The 24,887-nt window shown below is 58.0% G+C and overlaps 2 protein-coding genes across 8 annotated transcripts in view; one reads left to right on the top strand and one right to left on the bottom strand.

Moving 5' to 3' along the window:
- Arhgef1 (Rho guanine nucleotide exchange factor 1) lies at positions 1–22,659 on the top strand. Of its 7 annotated transcripts, none has more exons than XM_058582992.1 (31): positions 1–90; positions 4,189–4,222; positions 4,311–4,394; positions 4,853–4,966; positions 7,165–7,263; positions 7,503–7,545; positions 7,760–8,006; positions 8,369–8,398; positions 8,646–8,745; positions 8,881–8,977; positions 9,056–9,091; positions 9,308–9,445; positions 10,187–10,292; positions 10,843–10,854; positions 11,573–11,740; positions 12,009–12,154; positions 13,835–13,981; positions 14,297–14,379; positions 14,520–14,645; positions 14,748–14,862; positions 14,976–15,076; positions 15,319–15,396; positions 15,638–15,713; positions 15,788–15,955; positions 16,811–16,898; positions 16,994–17,080; positions 17,375–17,442; positions 17,524–17,610; positions 18,022–18,185; positions 18,259–18,359; positions 21,369–22,659. In XM_058582992.1, exons 2-30 carry the CDS (start codon positions 4,199–4,201, stop codon positions 18,340–18,342), a joined length of 2,916 nt encoding a protein of 971 aa, XP_058438975.1. In that variant the 5' UTR covers positions 1–90; positions 4,189–4,198; the 3' UTR covers positions 18,343–18,359; positions 21,369–22,659. The 7 variants fall into 7 exon arrangements, with proteins under 7 accessions (XP_058438975.1, XP_046311520.1, XP_058438976.1 ...); XM_046455564.1 differs by lacking the exon at positions 21,369–22,659 and adding an exon at positions 18,598–18,949; XM_058582993.1 differs by lacking the exon at positions 21,369–22,659 and adding an exon at positions 18,598–18,949 and having other exon boundaries at positions 18,259–18,355.
- Erfl (ETS repressor factor like) overlaps positions 19,207–24,887 on the bottom strand; it is a 17,110-nt gene continuing 11,429 nt past the window's right edge. The window contains exons 2-6 of the mRNA XM_046455769.2: positions 24,075–24,163; positions 21,220–21,454; positions 20,706–20,901; positions 20,478–20,595; positions 19,207–20,152 (exon numbers count right to left, since the gene is read on the bottom strand). Of these exons, the coding sequence (XP_046311725.1) occupies positions 19,704–20,152; positions 20,478–20,595; positions 20,706–20,901; positions 21,220–21,454; positions 24,075–24,141 (1,065 nt within the window). The 5' untranslated portion in view covers positions 24,142–24,163 and the 3' untranslated portion in view covers positions 19,207–19,703. The remainder of the gene's footprint in view (positions 20,153–20,477; positions 20,596–20,705; positions 20,902–21,219; positions 21,455–24,074; positions 24,164–24,887) is intronic.

Raw genomic sequence — 24,887 nt, forward strand, 5'->3', positions numbered from 1 at the left:
AGCCAGGAAGCAGGAGCCGGGACGCAGGGCCCGGGATCTCCGAGCCCGACCTCGGGCGCCCCGCCGGTCACCTCCCTGCGCGGACACCAGGTACACCGTCGCTGGCCCCGCCCGGCCTCCTCCCCTTGGCTGCCGGGGGAAGTGGGGCGGAGGAGGGAGGGGGCTGGGGCGCTCCGGCAGCGGAGGGGCCTCCTCCGAGCCCCCCGGAACCAGCGGCCGCCCTCCTGGGGCCTCAGTTTTTCCATCTGTCAAAGGGGACAAAGAGCGCACGAAGACTTGTCAAGTGCCCACTGGGTGGGGATGAAAGCCGTGAGCTGGGCTCAAGGCTCCCAACTGTTCAGGACCTAGGATCACACCCACTGTACTGGTGGGGAAACTGAGGCCCAGGGAACCGAACTGACTCGTGCCAGCGACACACTCTGTGAGACAGTGTGCAGTTGGGATTTGAATTCTAAGTTGCTTCCCGCTAAGCGCCGTCCTCCATCCCTGCACGCTCTAGGGCCACCTAAAAAGAAAAACAACAATAACGCCGCGGGCCGCTGTGAAGCTGAGAGTTGCAGAGCGCGTTTGAAAGCGTTTTCGGGAAGCTCCTCTTTGGGCCGTTAATTATACCCTGGGAGATGGGAGTAGGGGAAAGAGCTGGAAACTTCCCGCATTGTACAGATGGGAAGATTGAGACTTGGAAACAGTAATTGCATTTTCAGTGTTACCCTGATGTCAAAAGGAAAAGTATGCTCAAATCCAAGGTTTTAGCTCTCCAGCTCCCGCGGAAGGAGGTGGTGGGATTGCGGAGGGAATTGATGTATGAGCGTTGGGAATTCATCAGGTTCTCGTGCTGGGGAGGCAAATAAAGCGGGGACCCCCTGTGCAAGGTCGGGAGATTTAGGGACCAAGTGAGTCGGTAAATCTGGGATTGAGTTCTGGCCAGGAGTTGGAACCACCCTTACCTCCGGCCAGGGGGCGGGACCCGAGAGAGTGACAGGGGCAGTCGAGATACGGAAACGCCGGCCCTCCAAGGCAGGCCAGAGCGGCCCTGTCTGGCCAGCGTGGCGCAGCGGAAAGCTAGAGCGGCCGGCGGAGGAGTAGAGTCGCTGGGGCAGGAGCCTGATAGGAGCCTGGCTAGAGCGGTCGGCGGGAGGAGTGGAGGTGGGCGTAAAGTGGACTCTGGGGCGGCTAGAGCGACTCGGCGGCAGGGGTGGGGGAACCCGAAGTCCGCGCGCGGAGGCTTCGGTTTCGGCGGCTGCAGTGACTTCTTTTCCAACCCAAGCAGGTGAGGGACGCGGCTCCTGGTGGGCGTCAGGCTCTGTGCTTTCGACCCGGCATCCCCGGCTGTGTATACTTCTGAGTCCCTGTAGAATTTATGGCCCATGTAAACCCGCCACGTCCCATGTAAGATTTGGGGCTCATGAAGACCCGCCACGTCCATATAGGTTACAAGATCTTACAGACCCTCCAGGTTCCTCCTGGCCTCCCTTGAGGAGAGCCGGACTCTTGTAAACATGGGGTTCTGATAGGTCAATAACATCCCCTAGAATCCGGGGCCAAATAGATGCTGGGTCCCGAGGATCCATCACACACCCCTATAAGAATTCTTTAAGTCTCCATAAGTCTCGGAGACTGGCTGCTTTCCCTATGGAATCATAATCCGTATGATCTCCAGATTCTTTAGATATGTCAGTAGAATCTGGGGCTGGATAAATTCTAAGGGCCCCTTTGAGGTTCTTCAAGGCTCCCAAGGATTCTTGGAGAACCTAGATCATCTGTTCAATATCTTATATACCCTGAGCCCTGCAGAGAACCCAGGGGTCCATGTGTGCCACTTTCCTCTAGAATCCCCACCCCATGAACCTTCTCAACCGGTACTGATGACCAAAGCCTCCTGCACACAGTGCTCCCTCTGCTGGATCCCAGGCCTTGTCAATCTTCTGTAGATCACATTTGCCCTTGGACAGCTTCACCTATAATTCCCCAGCTTCTGTGGGGACCCCCTCCCCTCCTATGCCCTAAACATTGAGCCCTCCCTCTCGCCCCACTCCCAGTCCTGAGCCCCAGGTCAGGTCCAACCTGCACTCCTGCCCAGGCTGCAGCAGCTACATACCCCTGACTTTCCCAGGCATCTAAGGAAACTTAATGTGTATTAGCTTTGGTTCAGATTTTAGTTTCCTAAGGGTGTGATGGGGGATCCTCATGCTCTGAAGGACCACCGTCTATTAAATTCATCTACTCTGGAGTCAGACTGCCTGGTTCTGAATCTTGGCTCTGTCGTTTATGAGCTGTGCCTCAGTTTCCTCCTCTGTAAAATGGGGACGAGAATAATAGTGGTCAAAAAAATTAAATCAGAATATTGCTGGCCTCATGAGGTTATGGAGAGGATTCAGTGAGTAAGCATCGGTAATGCAGTGTGCTGTAATGGGCACTTACTGAGAGCACCATAAGTGTTTCATATTATTATGATGAGGAATAAGGAGGTAATGCTTGTCAAGTGCATGACTTTAGGCCTGGCACTGAACATTGCTCAGATAATATGCCTTCCCTCCTTTGCTGCTTTTTTTTTCCACTGTGGATTTGGAACTCAGGGCCTCATTCATGCTAGGCAAGTGCCCTACCCCTTGAGCTACATCCTTTGTGACCTTCTTTGGGACCTTCTTTCCCTAGTTGAACTTCTCATCACTGAGTGAGATAAGCATGGATTCTGTATGAAATTGCAGGTGGTGGCCTAGTAAAGGCATCCCTGTGTCTCATGGGAATGCGACTAGCATAAGGTGCTTACTTTTGTGGGGTTTAACTGAATTAATACATGAGCAGTCCTTAGAGCAGTACCCAATATAAGTGCTAGGTGAGTTGTGAGTTTAGCTCTCATGATAAATAATTACTGTTATTTTTCTGCCTTGGTTTGCAAATTTATTTATGTGAACATTTAACTGCTCAAATCTTGAAATTACCTAAGCTTGAATGGTAGACACACTTTTTATAAAAATGATGCCTGCTTGGGTAGACCCTAAAGGTGGTATTTGGACACCACCAAAAACATCATTATTTAGTCATTGTAGCAAAATCTCAGCTACCATTTTATCAGGTGCCATGGAAGAGGGAAAAGAGTGGGTCTTGGGCAAGGGTGGGTCTCAGGTGGCTAGGATAATAAATAGCTTTGGGGTGTAAGAAGCTGCACCCCCACTCCCCCTGACATAGCTCCTTTGGCATTGTTCAAACTGTTTAGGGACACAGATCTTTGGAAGACTCAAGGAGAAGGGGACACAAAGATGGGAGAGACATTGAGAGATGGAGAGAGATGAGACAGCAACTTGGGGCTTCAGAAACTGGCTGTGGAAGGACAGGCACACGGAGGGAGAGAGGCTGGGAGCCCTGAAAGCCGGGAGGAGGAGGGTGGACAGGCAGAGACCAGGCAGGAGGAGACAGGACTGGAAGAGGAGAAAGAGCCCAGGAAGCAGAAGGAAGGACAGAGATGGGAGACAGATCCCAGGGAGACACAGTCAGGCCGAGCCCCGCAAGATAATGTAGAGGGAGACTCACACCTTGGGGGTGGGCTGTCAAGGGCCCCCTCCCTCGTTTTCTGGGACCAAATGCTGGGAAAAATAGTTGGTTCCTGAAAGAAAGAAGAACCTCTAGGTTGGGGACTCTGGGTCCCTGAGAAAGGAAGGTTCAGAGTTTTGTTTTCTTGTGTGGAGAGAGTTGGGGGTTGGGGGTTGCCATTGTGACTTCCTGTCACAGGAAGTGGGGCTGGTGGGTTCACAGGCAACATCCTGGCCTAGGCCTGTCACAGATCAGAGAAGAGCCCCCTACACCCCAGTCCTCTCCTTCCTACCTCCCCTCAACCTTCCCTTTAACTCCATTTGCCCAAAGGCCCTGCCTCCTTGGGGAGCCAACCCCCAGGCCTCTGGTCCCTCCTCTTTTAGGGACCAGTTTGCCAGCTCACACCCACAGTCCTTTTGTGGACCCAGGCTCCTAGGCCTCCAGCCTGTGCCCCCCCTCTGGTCCTTGGGCTCCCTGCCCCCTGGCTAGCCTCTGAAGAGCTCTTTGTCGCCACACAGAGGCCCCATTGAGCTGCGAGGCCGGGATGGGGGGAGGCTGTTTACTCACCTTCACACCTGGGCCAGGAATCTCTGAGTAACCGCCCTGGGCCGCCTCCTCCCACCCCTAACCACAGCCCCTCCTCTCCCTGCCCCACAGAGCCTTGGAGATGGAAGACGTCGCCCGAGGGGTGGTGAGTGAAGAGAGCCTGGGAGGGTGTGGGGACTGGGGGGCTGCCATGTGGGAGCCCTGTGGGCTAAGCCGTGCCTCCCCTTCCACAGGCTCCAGGGCCCCCGCGGCCTGGCCTGGTGCCCGTCAGCATCATCGGGGCTGAGGATGAGGATTTCGAGAATGAGCTGGAGGCTGTGAGTGGGAGATGGAGTGGAAAATCTCCATCCCATCCTTAGTCGGTGTCCCCTTCACCATAGGGCCGGTTCCCCCATCCTGGGCTGTGCCATCTGCCCTTCTCTTATTCTTCCTCTTCCTGATACCACTTTCCTCACCTCCCTGCGCCATCAGTGCCCCCATTCAGCACAGACTTCTTACTCTGGCCCCAATTTATCACTGCCCCCACCATGGAGTCCCATTCCTTCTCTCCTAATTTCAGTTCTTGTCACTCACCAATAGAACATCAAATCTCATTCATTCTCCACCCTTCTGCCCCTACTGTCACCATTCTGGTGGAGACATATCTCTACCGCCAACTTCCTAGCATCTTCCTCCCCAGCTAGGATCCATTGAGAGGTGCCATGGACCTGGTGGGGCCACCAAGGCCTCTTCACCTCTCCCCATGGCACTTAGCGACCTTCTCTCCCATTCCCAGAGCTCAGAGGAGCAAAACAGCCAGTTCCAGAGCCTGGAGCAGGTGAAGAGGCGCCCGGCCCACCTCATGGCCTTCCTACAGCATGTGGCCCTGCAGTTTGAGCCAGGACCTCTGGTGAGGACACAACTGCAGAGGGAGGGGGGAGTGAGGTTGGGCAAGCCATGCCTGTCGGTGAGCTAGACCAGTGCAGGTGAGCCAGGAGGGCCTGGGAACCAGCCCCAGAGCGCACAGCACAGAATCTAGAACTAGCACCACAGCTGAGAGTTAGAACGCACACTGTGTGGTCTAGACTAGACTGGGGGGCCCCATAGAAACCTCAGTGGGCCATGAGCACTGGCCTGGAGTGTACCTATGGCAGGCCGTGCATAGAGCCACAGAGAACCCTGTAGCCTGGCACAGACCACGTCCTGCTGCTTGTCTTCCTGGACTGGAGTGGGGTCCCCCATCAGTGATAGCACCCTTCCCATGGCTGTTGAAGGAGGACCGAACTAGGCCTCTGCAGGTGTTACCAGTTACCATCGGGATTGGTACCTGGGAGAAAGCTGTTAGCCATCCCAGCCCAGATGACACTGCAGCCCCTGATCCTGAAATGAGGAAGCCACCACAAGTGCCCACTATATGGACAGGGCATAATCGTTAACCCAGAAACCTCTTGCGCCAGGCCGAAGATACCTGGGATTTGTGGATCCAGGACCATGCTTTCCAGTCTAGAAAACTCAGGAGGTGATTTTTGAAGGAAAAGCCACAGCACTGGCCAGTGGGAGTCTGTAGACAATGTCTCATGCCATGAAGACCAGAGCAGCCCAGTACAGGCCGCCAGCTGGGAAACAGCCCCAGGCATGCACGGTGTGGAAACACAGATGCTTCCTCCAGAAAACTGGGAGACAAAGAAATAGCAAGGAGGAAACCCTTTGGGGTGTAGAAGGAAGGGGACATCAAAGGCAAAGCCTGGGTGTTCTGATGCCAAAGCTTTAGAAACTGGCAGAAAATTGGGAAATTGCCAGTATCGTCCCTGTCTGCTTTCTCCAGAAAGTGGCGGCCCTTCCCCTAATGCTGTGGCCCTCCACCAGAGGTCCAGCCTAAGTCCTGGGGTTCTAGAACACAAGGATCCCTCCTAGACCTAAGCACAGGGATGGTGCCAACTGCCATATGTTTATGGATGTGGAAACTGAGAGCGAGAGAGGGCCAGGCTTGCCTGGAGTGACCTCAGATGGCCTCTGGCATTTTGAAATTTGTCCTCTTGTAGACCTTCTCAGGCTGTACTTTAGGGGTGGAGGTAAGGAGAGTGGATGTAGATTCGTTGAAGTTGTTCAAAGAGTCTGCCAACAGTGGAGTAAGTCCTTAGCACACTTAAGGCCACGTCACTTGCCAGTTGAGAACTCCCCCGGGAGCCAGGATAGGTTGGACTCCCTGCTGCACTGCCAGAGTCATTCAACCCAGGGCTGGCACCCAGGCAACCTCAGGAGATGTTGAGTGAGCCCAGCTCCTCTACCCATTTATTTATGAAGCCTTTGCTGTGCACAGGGCCATAGGAATCAGAACCCACCTACCACTGCTGTGTCCACAGACAGACTCTCAAGTTGCTCACAATAACTTCTAGACAATGGGGAGCAGTAGAGGCAGTCAGGCTTTCTGCATTTAGATCCCAGCTTTGCCACTTACTAGCTGTGTGACCTTGAGTAGGCATCATAAACTCAGTTTTCCCATCTATAAAATGGGCGTAATAAATGCCAGGATCTGTAATGCACACTTAATCTCAGCTACTTGGGGCAGAGGCTAAGGCAGGAGGATTGCAAGTTGGAAACTAGTCTGGATAACCTGGTGAGACTCTGTCTCAAAATAAAATTCTAAAAAAGTATTGGGAATATAACTCAGTGGTAGAGTATGTGCCTAGCATGCAAGAGTCCCTAGTTCAATCTTCAGTACTTCTAAAAAAAGGCAAAACAAAAAAATGGGGGTAATGATGATCCCTGTGATTGAACAGATAAATTCATGCACAACAAAGACTTAGAACCACCTCTGGTATACACTGAGCCCTCGGTATGACTAGAAGTAGTGGAGAAGAGACAGAACCACAAAGAATCATATGGGATAAAAAATTAGGAAGTACTCATGCTGATCACCCCCAGAGAGGCTAAGGGAGGCAAGGGTTTGGGGGGTAGAAATAGAGATCAGGGAGTGCTTCCCCAGGAGGTAGCATTAGAGCCCTTCAGTCGTTGGGTGCCTGGGGGCGGGGAAGCCCCTTAGGCTATCCAAAGTGGGGGTGTGGTTGGGCCTGGGAGGGAAGAAGTCACACTGTGTGTCCTCCCCAGCTCTGCTGCCTGCATGCTGACATGCTGGGCTCCCTGGGCCCCAAGGAGACCAAGAAGGCCTTCCTCGACTTCTGCCACAGCTTCTTAGATAAGACCGCGGTGAGAGTCACCTTCAAGCCACCCATCCCCACCCACTTGGCTCTGGAGAGCCTCCATGCACCTCCCTACCTCCACCCACTAAGGCAGCTTAAAGGGCAGCCTGGCCTGGGGTGACCGCCCCCTGCCCCCTCAGGCCCTCCCCAGCATCCTCCCTCGCACTCTTGTTCCTACCAGGCCTCCAGGGCTGCACCCCCTTCGCTCCCAGAGCTCCCCCTCACACCAGTCTCTCCCCTGAGCAGGTCCTACGGGTGCCAGCCCCTTCCAGCGTCACCTTTGAACTTGGTAAGGAGAGAAGGAAGGTTTTAGGGTTGAGGGAGGGTCTGTGGCAGGGACAGTGCCTCCCAGGACACCTGGGGAGAGAGGTCACATTCATTCAACCCTTGATAGTGGCAGCCCAGGGAAGCTTGGCTGCTTGCAGGTGGGTGGGGACTGTGGTCTGAGGGAGTGGGGAGCCCTGCTCAGAGACTTGGCCCCCAGCCTGTGTGTGTCCCTACAGACCGCACACGGCCTGACCTCCTCTCTGAGGATGTCCAGCGGCGGTTCATGCAGGAGGTGGTGCAGAACCAGCAGGCAACCGTGGGCAGGCAGCTGGAGGACTTCCGCTCCAAGCGGCTCATGGGCATGACGCCCTGGGAGCAGGAGCTAGCCCAGCTGGAGGCCTGGGTTGGGCGGGACCGAGCCAGCTACGAGGCCCGGGAACGGCATGTGGCCGAACGACTGCTGACCCACCTGGAGGAGATGCAGTGAGTGGGCCGGTGGGCTGCGCGCTCCTCAGCCCCCGTTTGCAGGCTCCCCTCAGCCCTAGGGCTTGTTTCCTAGCAGGTGGGCTGCTCCCCTCTCTGGCCTTTTCATTCATCCTGGCTCTGGATCTTCCCTTCTTGGCTTTGGGTCCCTTTGCAGTTTCTGGGTCTTGTCCATGATCTTGTGCTTAGCCCTGTCTAGGCAACTCCCATCCGCCTGGAAGAGAGCCTCCCTTCTCCCCGGCGGTGCTTCAGCAGCTGCCCTTCTTACTCCAGAGAGCAAGAGCAGCCTGGAGGTGTGTGCTGGTTGGCAGGGATCCCAGGCTCCACCACTCTGCCACAACACTGTTCTCTTCTCCCTACAGGCATACCATCTCTAACGACGAAGAAAAGAGGTAATGGGGTGGGGGGATGGCAGAGAGAGGCGATTGGTCCCCCTGGCTTGCGGGAGGGGGCTGAGGCCTGGGTCCCAGTCCTGCAAGAGCAGCATCCCTGGCCCTGTCCTGTTGAGCCCTCCCCTCCTTCCTCAGAGACTCAGGAAGTGGTTGTGGGGATGGGGAGGCAAGGCCACGCCTCTGCCCTGGCACAGTAGTGTGCACTTGTCTGTTTGGGTTTGGGGCCCTCACTGTCCCCTCCCCACAGTGCTGCTGTGGTGACTGCCATCAGCCTGTACATGCGCCACCTTGGGGTGCGGACCAAGAGCGGGGACAAGAAGTCAGGGAGGAACTTCTTCCGGAAAAAGGTGCTGATGCCAAACTTGGCCCTTTCACTTCCAAAGATGCCCTGGGGGACCCTCAAGACCCTGACACCTGGGATCTTATTCTGCCTTCTTGCATCTTGGAAATGCTGACCTCCTCTGCCCCCCAACCTCCTGCAGATGATGGGGAACAAGCGGTCAGATGAGCCTCCTAAGACCAAGAAAGGACTGAGCAGTATCCTGGATGCTGCTCGCTGGAACCGGGGAGAGCCCCAGGGTAAGGTGGCCCTGGCCTCAGCCCCACCCTGTCCCCTCCAGGCTACCCCCGCCTCACTGTCCCATTCTCTTGTTTCAGCTCCAGATTTTCGACACCTCAAAAGCGAGGTTGATGGTAATGGACCTATAGCCAGATCATCCATCCTGGGTCTCAGGGAGGAGGGCTGGGTCTGGAGAAGGAGACGGTGGATAGGGAGGACTCTTGGTCCTTGAACAGGGAGGAAGGTCTCCCTGTGAAAGGGAGAAGGGGCAGAGCTGTCCTGGGTCCCCTGCAGTTGTGGCTTGGCGGTGCTGCCCTCCCATTTCCTTCTTTCTCCCTGTGTCTCCCCAGCTGAAAAGCTAGGCCCTACAGACCGGAAGGGAGCCCTGGGAATGCCTTCTCGGGACCGGAATGTTGGGACTTCTGGACAGGACACCCCTGGAGTCCCTCTGCACCCTTTGTCTGGAGACAGCCCAGACCGGGAACCAGGTGAGTTTCCTGGGCCGGGGCAGGGCCTGCTCAGATGAAGGCCTTGGTCCCTGGGGAGGCCTCCCCTTTGCTCTGGGCATCTGCTCTCCCTGCTTCTAGGCCCAGTGTTGTGTCTGCCCCTCTTTGGACGAGCATTTCCATTATTCTCAGGCTGTGTCTCCCAGGACCAGTCTGAGTCCAGGCAGTCCACCTCAGAGCACCACTCCATCCCCCATCAGCCTTGAGGCCAGCTGCCCCAGTAACTTCATTTTTCATGTTCCTCAGGGCTGTGTGGCCCTCAGCACCTTGGATCCTGAGGTGGCTGTTTGGCCTGGCCTCGATGAGGTCCCCTCTCTGCAATTTACCTGTGCTGTGCTGTCTGGCTCGTCCCCTTGCTGAACCCCAGTTCACTCACCTCCACGTGGGGTCTCCCTCTGCCCACAAGGGCTGGGAGGAGGAATGGAGGCAGAGGCCCTGCTATCTCTAGTTCCCTCCTGCCTCCAGGACTGCAGTCTGGCTGGGTGGATGTGTGCAGGGGGCCCCCTAGTCCCGAGGCATCACCACCCACTTGTCCCCTGCCGTGTGCTCAGCGTTCTTAACGTCTGTCTCTCCTTGAGGCACCTTGCTATGGCACGTGTCTGCCAGGCACTGGGTGCCTTAGCCCCCACCCCCTTCCACAGCAGGGGAGACTGAGCCCCTAGAGGGAGAGTCTTGCCACCCCAGGGCCTTCTAGCCAGCTTAGCTCCCTCCTCCACTCTGCAGGTGTGGATGCCCCCCTGGACCTGGGGGACCCACCCCCACAGGGCACAGTGAATTTGGAGCCCCCGGCGCCCCCAGAGAGCACAGAGGAGAGTGCTGAGACGGAGAGGTGCCTGACTGGGTCCCGGGAGGGCTGGCAGGGCAGGGTCAGCTTACTGGGGTGGGGGAGGGGGCTGCTGCCGTTTGCACCTGCCTCTCCTGAGCTAGCTCCGAGCTGCACCCCTTTTTCTGCTTTCTCTGTGTCTTCCTCCACTCCCTCCATTTTCCTTTCTTCCCTCTTTCCTCCCCTCCTTCCCCTCCTTCCTGGTTTGCTGTGGTTCTCCTCTTTCTCCTCTTCTCTTTCCTTCTTTCCTCTCCTCCCTCTGGCCAGGTTTCTCCCTCCTTCTCTCTTCCTCTCCCACCCCTTTCATTTCCGGCCCTTTCTCTCCTCTTCTCTAGGCCCCTGCCAGCCTCGCTTCTGCTCCTGGTGCCCTTCATCCCCTCTTTGTGCTCCATGCTCCATGCTCAGTGCCCTGGGGGCCCTGTCCCCCTCACAGTTGGGGGGCAGGCTCTGCCCCCTGCCTGTCCTTGTGCTGCTGCTTTGGGGCCCCTTGGTGGGTGTGAGGAGGAGGGTTGGGTCCATCTGGTCCCCCTCTGACCCTGTGCCCCTCTCTCCCCAGAAGGTGGAAGAGGTGGGTGCCTGGGCCCTGGTGGGGGAGGGCTAACCCCTCCCCCATGTCTCCCAGCCCCTGTCCCCTCCCCTCGGCCACCCTCTCCCCTTCAGCCCCTGTGAGGGGTGGGTGGGAGCATCACCTTCCCAGTTGAAGAGCTAAGTATTGAAATCTTCCTCTCTCCCCTTCTGTCCCCATTCCCCTGCTTCAGGGAAGGGGGGGTCAGTCCTTGTGCCACACTGGGTCCCCCTTGCCCCGTCAAATTTCAGTACTCCTCACCACCCTCCATGCCCTGGCACCTCAGATCCCACTACTTCTAACTCTCCCCTCTCTTCTGTTGCATGTTTGATCCCTCTCCTGTTCTCTCCTCGTCCCTGTCCTGTCCCTGTCCCGATCTCCCCTGTCCCTGTCCCTGTCCCCTCTATCCTTGTCCTGTGCTCCACTGTTCCTGTCCTGGTCTCTCCCTGTCCCTGTCCTGGTCTCCCCTGCCCTAGTCTCCCCTATCCTGTCCTGGTCTCCTCTGTCCCTGTCCTGGTCTCTCCTTGTCCCTGTCCTGGTCTCTCCTTGTCCCTGTCCTGGTCTCCCCTGTCCTGTCCTGGTCTCCCCTGTCCTGGTCCCTCCTGTCCTGTCTTGGTCCTCTGTCCCTGTCCTGATCTCTCCCTGTCTCTGTTCTTGTCCTGGTCTGTCCTCGTCTCTGTCCTGGCCTCTGCCTGACTCTGTCCTTGACCTCGGGGTCCAGGCTGTCAGGGCGTCTGGGGCGCTCAGAGAGCCTGCGGGTGAGCGACCGCCGCCGGCCTTCCCGGGGCAGCCTCGGGGCTAAGGGCCGGGGTGGGGGCCGCTCCCGGAGCGACGTGGACATGGACCCCAGCTCCGCCACGGCCGTGCTTGGCCCTGCCCGACGAGCCACGTACGTCTCTCTCCCCATCCACTGAGGCAGCCCGGAGAGTCAGGGAGGGGGTTGTTGCCAGTCACAGTGGGCAGCAGATGCTGAGGTCACTGGAAGCCAGCTATGATCGCAGACCTTGGAGGAGTGGGTGGGGCATTTCTGTCTGGAGTTTTGGGGACTGCTGTGCAGCATGGACCACTCTGGGGGCACAGGGAAGTTGAACACTAAGGAGTCAAAGACTCCTTCCTGGGGTGCCTCAGGCTGGGACTTATAAGGCCTCTGCCCACAGCCCTGAGCCTGGAGATGAGGGGGAGCCAGGGCGGTCAGGAGTAGAGCTGGAACCAGAAGAGCCTCCTGGCTGGCGGGAGCTTGTCCCTCCGGACATCCTCCTCAACCTGCCCAAAAGCCAGGTGAAGCGGCAGGAGGTCATCAGCGGTGAGTGCCATCCCTGACCGTCCTCCGGTGGCAGAGACGTGGCATGTCCGTCTTAGTTTTATTTACCATCTGGAGTGCTGGGGAGCAGCTCGTTGCTAGCACAGGTCAGCGGGTTACATGAATTACAGAGCAGCCACTTGATGGAACTTGAATGCAGCTATCGAAGCTATGTTTTCAGGGAATTTGGGGCTTGGGGCTTGAGGTGTAGCTCATGGCAGCACTTGCTCAGCGTGTGTGAGGCCTGGCTTTATCCCCAGCACTGCTAAAATAAAGTACCAGAAACAGTATATAAAATTGCATTTCCAGTGTAAGCCTTTGTTTCCTTATTTGTGAAACATGGGCTCTAACACTTCCTCCTTCAGGATTGTCATGAAGACGATATGAGCTTGTGAACATTCTGTGTAGTGCGGGGCACAGGGGGTGAGCATTTTAATGGGATTATTGTTATTAGTACAATCTTAATGGCTTAAGGGAAAAAGGTTCCCACAGGGAAAAGTTTGGGGAAATGATCGATGTATTAACAGGGCTTGCTTCTGGATGGGGAGATGTGGGTGAATCTTTTGGTCTTGATTTGTTTGTGCATGTGCTTTCTGATGGTGTGTGGGAAGGAGGCAAAAGTAAAAAAACATTTGGAAGCTTGTTTGAAAGTTTATTTACAAGTTACTTAATAGTAGGAAAGATGCTCATTCAGAGTTTTTAGGGCACAGGTTGGGGGTATGCTCGGTGGTAGGGTGATTCTTAGCATGCAGTCTTGGGTTCATTCCACTGCATGGCAAAAATCAAAACCCTGAAGAATTTTTCAGATACAAAGTGAATACTTTTGGGGTCACAAGCCCTTCTAAGATGATAAAAATGTAGACAGTACTATGTGATAGAAATCTCTGACATGATGGGAAATGTGCTTTATCTACATGTCCAACATGGGAAGACCAGCCACATATATGTCTTGAAATGTGGTAGATGCAACTGAGAACTGGATTCTTGTGTTTCATTTGCATTTTAATTAATTTAAATGTAAACAGATGTATGATGCTAGTGGCTACCCCACTGGCCAGCACAGTAATTTCTCTCACCAGAAAAATATGCATAACACACAAAATAGTGCATTTAGTTTCAGCAGACTTCAGGGGGCCCTGGAATTTGTGCAGGCACCCTCTAGGGGGAATCACTGGATCTGAGTTACCAACGATAGGGAACCATCGTACCAGAAACTACGGCTGAGAAAATGGCTGGACGGTTGGACAGTATACACAGCTGCAGGCTTGCTGGTGTGGGTGCATACAGCTCATCCTGGTTTGCCTCGGACTTTCTGAGTTTTGTTGTGTTTTTTCAATGCTGAGGATTGAACCCAGGGCCTCAGGCATACTAGGCCAGCACTTGACCACTGAGCTACAGCCCCCACTTGACTTCCCCAGTTTTATTACTGAAAGCCCCATGACCAGCAAATTGGGACCACTGCTCACTCTGGCTGGGAGAAGGGAAAGGCACTGTGGGTCAAGGAGTCCTCCTTGACTGTTTAAGGGGGCAGATGACCCTACCTAGAAAGTGTGTCCCCTACACCAACTCCTCGGGAACATTCCTTACTCGCTCTGGCTCGGGCCTCCCCTGCTCTTTCTCCCAGCCCCCTCTGAAGCCATCCCCCAGAGTTCACACTCTCCTGCTTTGGGGTCCCCCCTGCAGAGCTTCTGGTGACAGAGGCAGCCCACGTGCGCATGCTGCGGGTGTTGCATGACCTCTTCTACCAGCCCATGGCCGATGGGGGCTTCTTCCCGCTGGAGGAACTGCAGAACATCTTCCCCAGCCTGGATGAGCTCATCGAGGTGCACTGTGAGTGTCAGGCCATAGCCCCCGCACCCCACCTGTCTTCCTCCTTGGAGGCTTCTGTAGACCCGGAATTCAGCCTGTTCTCCTTGAGCCCCACCATGGACAGCCTCTGTGCTACTACTGGGGGCCACCTGTCTGGGGCCCCCAGACCTCATACCTCAGGGGAGCAGACATTCTGTCTAAGCTCACAGAGGGTGGGAGACAGGCTCACTGACCCCAAGGGTCAGACATAGACACCTGTGGCTGTCTCCCACCTCAGTACTACAGACAACCTTCTAGGCCCTAACGGAGCACCTGCTTTCCTCACTGCTCCCACAGCCCTGTTCCTCGATCGCCTGATGAAACGGAGACAGGAAAGTGGCTGCCTCATTGAAGAGATTGGCGACGTGCTGTTGGCCAGGGTGAGAATGCCCTGCCCAGTCCCTCATCCCAGCTAGGGGTCTGGTCCCCAGGCCTGTCCGACTTTAGACTCCCATCCCTGCTTGAGATCCTATTTTGCCCATCCCCCCTGAGACCTTCCCTGGCCTGAATCTCGCTGTAGTTTGATGGTGCCGAGGGCTCCTGGTTCCAGAAAATCTCCTCCCGCTTCTGCAGCCGCCAGTCATTTGCCTTAGAGCAGCTCAAGGCCAAACAGCGCAAGGAGCCCCGATTCTGTACCTTCGTGCAGGTGAAGTGGGACCTGGACTCCAGGTCCCAGGGGAGGATGGGGCTGTTGTCCCAACCCTGGGATGAGCCAAACCACAGGCCACCCAGCGCTGATTCCCCACAGGATGCTGAGAGCCGCCCACGGTGCCGCCGCCTGCAACTGAAGGACATGATCCCCACCGAGATGCAGCGGCTGACCAAGTACCCCCTGCTCCTGCAGAGCATCGGGCAGAACACAGGTGCCAGGGGGCCCACGCCTCTGGGTCCTAACTTCCCTTCTCCAGCAGTGGCTGCTGAGCCGGGGGCTTCCAGGGTTGGGGTTCACTGCAGCCAGTCTGTCCCTTGCCCACAGAAGAGCCTACGGAACGAGAGAAAGTGGAGCTGGCAGCTGAGTGCTGCCGGGAGATTCTGCACCATGTCAACCAAGCTGTGCGTGACATGGAGGACTTGCTGGTGAGCCCTGGCCTGGCCCCGCCCCAGCAAGAATGGGGTGTGGTATATGTGTGGGGGCTGGGACTACCTTCACTTTGTCCAAAGGTCAGCCCAGACTGTCCCTCGTGACTCGCCCTCGGGTCCATGGAGGTCAGGCCTGGCTCAGCTTGTCCCTCGTTTTTGGCCTTGCCTCTCAGCTCCTTGGGGTCACTGAGGGTCAGCCCCAGAACTTATCCCCATTTCATTCTTCATTTCTGCCTCAGAGGCTCAAAGATTACCAGCGGCGCCTGGACTTGTCCCACCTGCGGCAGAGCAGCGACCCCATGCTGAGCGAGTTCAAGGTGGGCACTGCCTGTCTGCCCCTCCCCGTGGCTCAGCCAGGGCTGCTGCCCCGGGGATACTCTGACACACAGCCCACCCTGCCCGTCTGTTCATGTACCCAGTGCGCCTCTGCCCCCACCTCATTTCCAACCAGGCACCTGTGTCGACCCCTGCGTTTGACCCTGTGGCTATCCTAGTGGCCACTCTTCTCTCCCCTCCCCAATTTCCCTAACCAACCTTCACTCTCTCTCCTGCCCCAAGAACCTGGACATCACCAAGAAGAAGCTGGTGCACGAGGGTCCATTGACGTGGCGGGTGACCAAGGACAAAGCTGTGGGTGAGTGCCAGGTGGCAGTGGGGTGGGGTTAGTAAACAGGGTCAGGGTGAGCATCTGCTGGACTCGCCCCACAGAGGTCCACGTGCTGCTGCTGGACGACCTACTACTACTGCTCCAGCGCCAGGACGAGAGGCTGCTGCTCAAGTCGCACAGCCGGACGCTCACGCCCACGCCCGACGGCAAGACCATGCTGCGGCCTGTGCTGCGGCTCACCTCCGCCATGACCCGCGAGGTGGCCACCGGTGAGTGCAGCAGTGGTGTATGCTCAGGGCTGGTCCCCATGGGGTGGGCCATGGACCCTCTAGAGGGCCAGGGAGACCACTCTGATCTTTGTAGCGGGCAAGAAGAGGCCTGCTGGGGCCCAGTGGCAGAGCACTTGCCTAGCACATGTGAGGCACTGGTTTCACTCCTTAGCACCACATAAAGTAAATAAATAAAAAGGTATTGGCTGGCTGAGGCAGAGATAAGCAGGCCAGGTAGGGGCATATTAAAATAGAGGGGAATTGCCCCCAGTGCCTGGCCTGCCCTGATCGGTATTTTTTTTTCCCCTGGTACTAGAGATTAAACCCAGGGGCACTTTGCCACTGAGTCACAAAATACTTTTTATTTAGAGACAGGGTCTCACTAAGTTGCTTAGGGCCTCATGAAGTTGCTGAAGCTGGCCTTGGACTTACAGTTCTCCTGCTTTAGCCTCCTGAGTTGCTGGGATCGCAGGCGTGTACGCTCGCTCTGATCAGCATTTTGACAAGACACTGTGGCTGACTGCATGGGAATTGTAGGGAGCCCAGGGAGGAGGAATTTGTAAATATACTGCTAAGAAGTTGCACTGGGGTCCTGGACGGTGGGAGTGGCAGGATTGTGGGGTGGCTGGAGAGCTTCTGTAGGCGGAGTGGCCAGGGACCGGCCACAGCATCAGATCAGGGGCTAGGGACAGTGGACAGTGAAGGGATAGGGTGGGGGTAGCCCTGGGTATCTGCAGGACAGTGAGGGTGCATTGCAGCACAGGGCTTCCCAGCCTCCAACCTGTGCTGAGGGAGGGGTGCACACGGGGACCCTGGCCCTGAGCACTGTCTCCTATCTCTTCCCGCCCCCTACAGATCACAAAGCCTTCTACGTCATTTTTACCTGGGACCAAGAGGCCCAAATATATGAGCTGGTGGCACAGACCATGTCAGAGCGGAAGAAGTGAGAGGGGGGCCTCTGGGTTCAGTGTGGGAATGGGGGGCATCGCACAGGGTCTAGGGGCACTGACTGTCCTGGACTTTGGCCTGTCTCCCCAGCTGGTGTGCCCTCATTACTGAGACTGCTGGATCCCTGAAGGTCCCCGCCCCTGCCTCCCGCCCTAAACCCCGACCTAGCCCAAGCAGGTGAGGAGGGCCATAGAGGGAGCTGGAGGGACAGAATGGCTTCCCTTGCAGCCCCAGAACCCAGGCCCAAGCCCTGACTCAGCGAGTGTGAGCATGAGCGTTCGAGTGTGCATATCTGTGTACCAGTCCTGCCACGACCCGGCTATGTCCTGTTTCCAGGCCTCTCTGTCTCCTGGCCTCGACCTCTCTCTCTGTCTCCATCTCCAGACCTCCCCATCTTCAGCTTTCTGTTCCCTGCCCCTGCTGCCCCCCAGGAACAGGGGTGTGGGGTCACACAGTACTTCCTCCCCACAGCATCCGGGAACCCCTGCTCAGCAGCTCTGAGAATGGCAGCTGCAGCCGAGAGATGCCTCCAGCTGACGGTGAGTCCGGGGGCTTCATGGGTAATGGGAGGTGTCCAGGGGAGGCTGACCGGGTCTGACACCCTCCCTTCCCCCATCCAGCCCGGACTGAGAGAATCTTCAGTGACCTCCTGCCCTTCTGCCGACCAGGCCCTGAGGGCCAGCTTGCTGCCACAGCCCTTCAGAAAGGTAGCCCAGCCCTGCCCTTTCCAGGGTGGCCTCCAGCCAGCCGAATAGCACCTCTGTTGGAACTAGAAAAAGTCTTCCCCCTTTCAGATTTCTTCCATGTCCAGCAGCTAGAAAACAAAAGCACCAACCCACCCAACCTGCACCACCATCCTGGGTGCCCCCCCCCCCGTCCTCCTGGGGCCACCATCCTCACTTGACCCTGAATGCAGCTGCTCCCTCCCTAGCGCCCTCCTACCCCATTCCAGCCCCAACCTCCAGCCTCACCTCTGTTCCCTCTTGAATCTCCAGCCCCATCTGTTTAGCCCAGCAGGCCCTTGGCCTGTGCCTGCCCCACCCACCTGAGGCCCAGCCCAGAGCCCCTGCCCCTCATGACTCTGTCCCCTGTGCCCCCACACCCCGGCCCCGCTCCAGTGCTGTCCCTGAAGCAGCTCCTGTTTCCTGCGGAGGAAGACAACGGGGCTGGGCCTCCTCGGAACGGGGATGAGGTGCCAGGTGGCAGCCCTCTGGGCCCAGCGCAGACCCAGGAAATTCAAGAGAACCTGCTCAGCCTGGAAGAGGCCATAAAGCAGCTAGAGGTACGTCGGGTGAGGGGGAACCTGGGTGCGCTCGGGAAGGAAGGGCACCCCTTCACCGACGACCCTTCTTCAGGAATTGGAGGAGGAACTGTGCCGCCTGCGACCTCTCCTGTCTCAGCTTGGGGGGAATACTGTCCCCCAGCCTGGCTGCACCTGAGGCCCCTGCCCAGGCAGGTGAGTGGGGGAGCCGGGAGCCGGGGTGCTACCCTGAGAGGGGCTAGAGTGGCATGGGGTCCCTGCAGCCCTGGTGTCTCCTCTCCCTTCCCTGCGCCTTCGCCTCCCACCCCCCTCCATCTCCCTGCTTCCCCCAGTTTACTTCTCTGTTTGTTCAGCCCTTTTTCTCTCCTTTGCTTTTGTCCATCTCGCGCTGTCTCCCTCCATTCTCTCCCTATTTCCCTTCTCCAACCCCCAGGCCTTTCGCAAGAAGGAGAGAATGGGGGAGAGGACGTGAGGGGGCCCACCCCACAGCTGCTGCAGCGTCTCACACCCCCAAGGGCCTGAGGAGAGGGAGCGGGCTGCCAGCCATGCCTGGGAGGGGCCCGGCTGGGGTCCCTGTCTCCCCACCGGCCTCGGCCTTCTCTCCTGCCTTGTCGGGGGACTCAGGGCTTCATTCTGGGGGCACCACCATGACCCCCACCACTTCCCAGGCCATCTCAGTATTGCCTGTGGGGGCCACCCCCCCATTCCCCACCCCTAAGTGCCTTTGCTCTGTTTTTATATCCTGAATTGGAGGTTTATTTTTTAATATATATTATCTAAGGAGACAGCTGTGCGTGTGAGGGGCGGGCAGAGCCCAGTGCGGCAGTGTCTGGGCCCCTCCGTGACTGCCGACCTCGACTTCTGGGTCTGACCCACCACATCGCCCGCTGTGGCTCTTGCTGCCCTTGAGTCGTTCATTCAGTCCTTCTCATTAACTATTCACACACACACACACACACACACACACACACACACACGATATGAGGGAGGCCCCAGCCCCCAGTCATCCAGAATGCTGGGCACCCCACATCTCCCTCTGTTCTTTTATTTTTGTAGTAAACTCTGTAGGTGGCTGTGGAGGTCATGGGGAGCTGGTGGGGAGGGGGCCCCTCCTGGGTAGGGGCTGGGGGCGGGGTTATTGCTCTGAGCTCCCTGTCCCCAGGGGGGCCTGTATGAGGGTATCAGGATGGGGGCCGGCACAGGGGGTTGGAGACACGGCCACACAAACACACAGGTCACAGCACAGGGGTGGGCAGGGGAGGCTGGGCGCCGTATTGCACTTTGGGAGTGGGGCCAGGCGGGGACCCCCCCTCAAACTGGAGCCTGGGGAGGAGGCTGGAGGCCATTTTCTTCCCTCCCCCTCCATGGAGGGGAAGGCGAGACCCCCACTCTGGGGTTGGGGAGGGAGACTGGGCTCTGGGAGGGTGCCGGGGCCTGGTCCTAGGCCTTGGCTGACATCGAGGACAGACCAGATGGCAGAGGCTTCAGGGGTGGCTGTCCTGGTCCCCACCTCGGCAGAATCCATCACCCCACGCTGGCTCAGCTGCCGGTCCCCCCTTTGCCTGCCTTGGCTTTGGGAGGCACCTGGAGGCCCTCATCGCCCTCGCTGTCAGAGCTGCAGCCGCTGACATCAGTAATCTCCAGTTCTGAGTCACTGTCTTCCTTTCTGCCCAGCGTGGTCTCTGGACCCCCCGCTCCTGGCAGTGCCAGGCGAGGGGCTGCCACCAGGCCTGAGGGGCGTTCAGGACCCGGGCCCTCCCCAGTTGCAGCCAGCAGGGGTGCAGCCGTGGGGCCTCCCCCTGCTCCTGTGGAAGGCAGGTGGCCCAGGGAACTGGCCAGGGAGTTGGGGTAGAAGTGTGGGGGATAGAGAGAAGGGGAGAGCTTGGGGAAGGGGCCCGTGAGGTATGGGTTAAAGTTCCAGGGGTACTCAGGGAAGGCGCGGCCGTAGGGACCCAGCAGGCCCGGGGGCTTGGAATAGCCAGTGGTACCTGGGGGGCACAGGGGATGGGTCAGGCTGGGCCACTCCCCCTGGGGGCGGCCTGCATGGGAGTTGGTAAAGGGTGCCACTTCCCGCCACATCCATCCCATTCTCCCCTTTGTCCTCCCACTTGGCTCCACAGGGCTTCCTCCCTCTCCACCTCCTCCCTTCTCGCACTGTCTCCCATCCCTTTAGTACCCCTGAAGCCCTTCTCCCACCTTGTCCTCTATCTCGTCACCGCCTCCCCCGCCTCCCCCCTCCAGCCCCTCTCCTGGTCTTTGCTCCTCTTCTCTCAAACATGCGCAGATCTTCCCCCAGGACCCTGAGGCTCTTACCAGAGCCCAGGAACGGGAAAGGGCTGTCCAGCCGCAGTTTGTCCGTCTCTGGGGTAAACAGGGGTGTCCGAGCCCCTGGCTCTCCCAGGCGTGGGGCAGAGAACAGGGTCTGCAGGGCCTGGAGGGGGAGGTGGCACCACTCAGACTGTCCCCTCCCAGGGGTTTCATGGCAGAGGGGGGCACCAGACATCCCCATTCCAGTTCTGGGATCCCATTATCCAAACTCACCTCTGGGGTGAGGGGAGGAGCATCTGGCCCAGGGCCCCCTGCAAAGGGACCAGGGGTCAACAAGAGTGGGGAGCCAGTGGCAGCAGCTGCTACATCCAGCAGTGGGTAATTGACTAGCACGACTTTGCTGAAGTTGAACTTGTAGGTGAACCTCTTGCCTTTGGTCTTGTGGAGGATGCGCTTGTTGTAGTAGTAACTGTGGGGAGAGGACGGGGCCTTTAGGGCTTCCTAGCACAGGCTCTGTGCCCGCAGAGTGGGGAAACTGAGGCTCACAGAAGTCCCCTAACCAAGGTCATGGGGCAAGGAAGGGTGAGGCAGAGCTGGGATCCTGTCCTGCATGGCTCCAGGGTCCAGAGCTGGGGGTCCTTGCTGCCCTTCTACTCACAAGGAATTTGGGGATCCAACAGGATTTGGCCCCAGGATGTGAAGGGAAAGCCCCCAGGGGGTGGGGACCTGAGGGAAAGTGAGGGGAGAAGCTGGTGAGGTAGGAATCAGGCCCACAGCCCCTCCTCACCGCAGGGCCCGGCTCAGCTTGTCATAATTCATGTGGGGTTTGCACTTGCGGATGCCCCAGAGCCGGGCCACTTCATCAGGGTCCTTGATGACGAACTCCCCGTAGTCCCCCTGCCAGGCGATGACACCCTGGTACTCCTCCTTCTGCAGCAGCTCCAGGATAAAGTGCCACAGCTGGATCTGCCTCGAGCCAGGGGATGACTCCGGCTTGTAGGCCCAATCCGGGAAGGCAAACCCTGGAGACGGGAGGCAGGGAGTGGCCTGGATGGGGACGCCAAGTCAGAAGCTCCAGGCTGAACTGAGCAACCAGAGAGGCCACCAGTGCTGCTCTGACGCCAAAGGAACAGCCACCCAGCCTCAGGCACCTCCAGACCTGCCCCGCTGGTGTGTCCAGTCCCCCAGCTGCCTAAAGGGGGAGGGCCCTGAGTGGTCCTCCCAGCCTGCTCCTCTACCTGGGCACAACTACCCAGGTTCAGCAGGGGAAGGGGTAAGGATGTGAGGGAACCATTTCCTGCCTCGGTGATCAGGGAGGTGTAGCGGGGAAGGACATCTTCCACAGTGGTAGCCATTCTCCCCACTGCCCCAGGAGGCCTCTGGCATCTCAGGCACCCTGAAACGCACCCAGCTCTTGCTGTCTTCTGTAGCCTAGTCCCTTGCCCTCTGCTCCTCCCCCACTCCCCGAGGCTCCCGGCACACTCTGGCTAAGCCTTGGCACATCTGTCTCTGCACCTACCTGTGTGTGTGTGTACTCTTCATGTCCCCGTGTCCCCACCCACCCACTGTGTCCATGCTCAGGTCTTGCATGTCCACTTGTGTGATCTTGTGTGCCCGTGTGTTCCCGCACTTGCAGCACATCGCATACACTACACCAGGGAAGGTGGACACGCCAGTGTGCCACACTCCTGCCGAGGACCACCCATGCAGGCACACCAGACACGGCTACCCGAGACAAGGCTGCGTCATGCCAACGACCCAGCACTGCACACCCCACCTGTCACAACACAGTTACACATCTCAGGTGCCTCAGAACTGGGACCCCTTGAACAACTGTGTTACATAGGAACCCAAAGGCCCCAATGACAAAAGCAGTGATGGAGATGGATCAAGACATCCGGGGCCTTAGATGCACAGCCTGACAGGTGAACACAGCCACACTGCGCAGCAGAGCAGCCTCCAAACCCACACCCACAGGACCCACCTGTCAGCACCTGCCACAGCTCACTCGGAGCCACGGGTCTCACACTCAGGGGTTGGGTCCCATTCCACATACACCCAGAAACTGGGTGCAAAGAGAGGTTATTGCCCACCCCTAAATCTCACCTCCCAACCAGAAGGTCCTAAGCCCTGAGTCCAGCTTCTGTGCCAACTCCTATGCCGTATTCTCTGTCCCTTTCCTCTCTGCTCAGAGACCCCAGACCCAGGAGAGGAGGAGCAGGCTGGGGAGGGAGGGCAATGGCCTGTGGGTTGGGGCAGGAACCTGCAAAGCTGCGAGACCCGGATCCCCTCTCCACTTGCTATGTGGCCACTGGGCAGACCCTTGCTCTCTCGCTGTCTTAAGGTTCTAGGGGCAGGGAGCAGGAGGAGCAGGGCCCCATCGGGCTGCCTGCTGTGTTGAAATGGGGGCTGAGACTCCCCTGCTGGAAGGCCAGGCACTTTTCTCCCCAAGGGGAGAATTTTATCCAATTCCTTTTGGGGCCTTCCAATTCCTTTGTCACCTTTGATGACAGGCTCAGTCAAGACTAAAGCCCTAGCCCATTCCACAACCAGAGCACATCCTACCCGGGAAGCAATATAACCCAAGATGACAATGCAAAACCCAACCCTGAAGACCACCTGCCCTGTACCCGCGACCTCCAATGCACCACCAAGACATGACACATGGCTAGAGGATCCCACCTCAGTGGTCAAAGGCACATGCACTGACATGCAACCCCAGGATCCAGTCACACACTCACCTCTGGGCTAAAAATGAGACGCAGCCAGAACATAGACCCAGGGGCACATCCACCCACACAGCCCCAAATGTATCAAGACGTCCCTAGAATGCCACAGAGCACACCACAGACCCCAGGAAATGGGCAAAGCCTCTTCACCCCACTGAGGCAGAGGCACACTCAACTCGGCGGGTCAGCAGACACCCCCCTCACACACAAGCCTAAAATGTCCACCTGCCTGCCAGTTCAGAGACAGAGGTGGCCTCCGCCATGTGCGTACAAGCAGGGACCCAAGCTCACACAAAGACAGGAGATGCGTGTAGACACTTGCCTAGTGTGACCACTTTCTCCAGAAACACTGAAGTGTGACAAAGGGACACACTCCAAATGAGACCTCAAACAACCGGACAGCCTCAGTCTCCCTCTCTCACAGGTACACACTGCCATCTGGGGGGCTGTGACTTGGGCTCAAATGCAGGTCCGAGCCCGCCTCACTGTCCACATCCTCAGATCTGAGCATCCACTTCTGGGCAAGCCATCCTGTCTCCCTGGGCTCTGGATGGCTGAGCCATGCCCTCTGCCCATCTATCCTAGTCCCTCTCCTCCAGCCCCCAGCCTGCTGTCTGCCACACAGGTAGGTGCAGGCTGAGATGTGCGTGGCAGAGACGCCAGGACCTCGTCCCTCTCCCGCCTCATGCTTCCCCTGCCCTCCAGAAGACCCCCACGTCCCATAGGCAGATGGCAGGGAAAGCTGGCTGCAAAGTTTATAGCCAAGTTTTTCATAAGGGGTTTTATTCAGGGGACTCCGATGGAAACCAGGGGAGACAGACTCACAGATAGAGGAGGGGGAGACAGAAGGGGGTGTGGCCCCGCGGAGGCCTGAGGGCTGAGGGGTGGGGTGGGAGAAGTCCAGGCCAGTTACCAGGGGTCCAGAGAGCCGGCAGGGCAGGCGGGGCGAAGAGAAGGTCGGAGACGCAGCTACAGTCCATGGCGGAGCTGACCCTGCAGAGTCTGGGACAGACACGGGACAGGATGGAGGACAGTGGGAGAGACAGACAGGGGTCAGCAGCGGGGTGCTGCCAGGGCTCTCCCTCTCCCAGGTCCCCAGCATCTGCCAGGTGCCCGCCTCCTCTGCCCCCCAGGTCCTCCCTTCCTGCTCCCTCCCACAGGTCCCTCTGTCCCTAGTCCCCCTCCGGCCTGGACAGCAGACCTTCCCTGCCAGCCTCTCCTTCCTCAGCCTCCCGCTCACTCCCTGCCTAGCTCTCGCCAGCCGCTCAGCCTCCTCCCTCCGCGCCTCTCACTCACTCTCTCTTGGCTCTCGCCGCCCGCCAGCCCGCCCGCCCTCAGCCCGCCTGTGCAGTCTCTGCTGCCATCCCTGTCACCGTCTCTCGCCTGACCTCTGGGGCTGTTCCCTGCGTTTGGGGGGCTCCTCTCCCTCTGTGTCTCTCCAGCTACCCCAGATATATCTTGCTCCAAAACTTGCCCTGCCTGGCTGATCTGGGCCAGCTGCCCCCCACTCTGTCACCCCAGAGCTGGCCCAGCCCCTGCCCTCCCTGCACAGGGTGCCCCCGGGAGTCCCAAGACCCCCTTGCTTCAAACCTGCTGCTCATCCAAGATTCTTGCCACTTGGATCTGCCTCCCCTCAGCCCCCCAAAGACACCCCTTCCCACTGAGTCTCCCCCTCAGGCCCCTCCTCCTCGGCCCCATCCCCTCAGACACCCCCTTCAGATGCCTC

Source organism: Marmota monax, unplaced genomic scaffold (assembly GCF_021218885.2).
Source record: "Marmota monax isolate L192 unplaced genomic scaffold, Marmota_monax_Labrador192_F-V1.1 WCK01_AAM20220418_F8-fsc00149, whole genome shotgun sequence".
Taxonomy (NCBI): Eukaryota; Metazoa; Chordata; class Mammalia; order Rodentia; family Sciuridae; genus Marmota; species Marmota monax.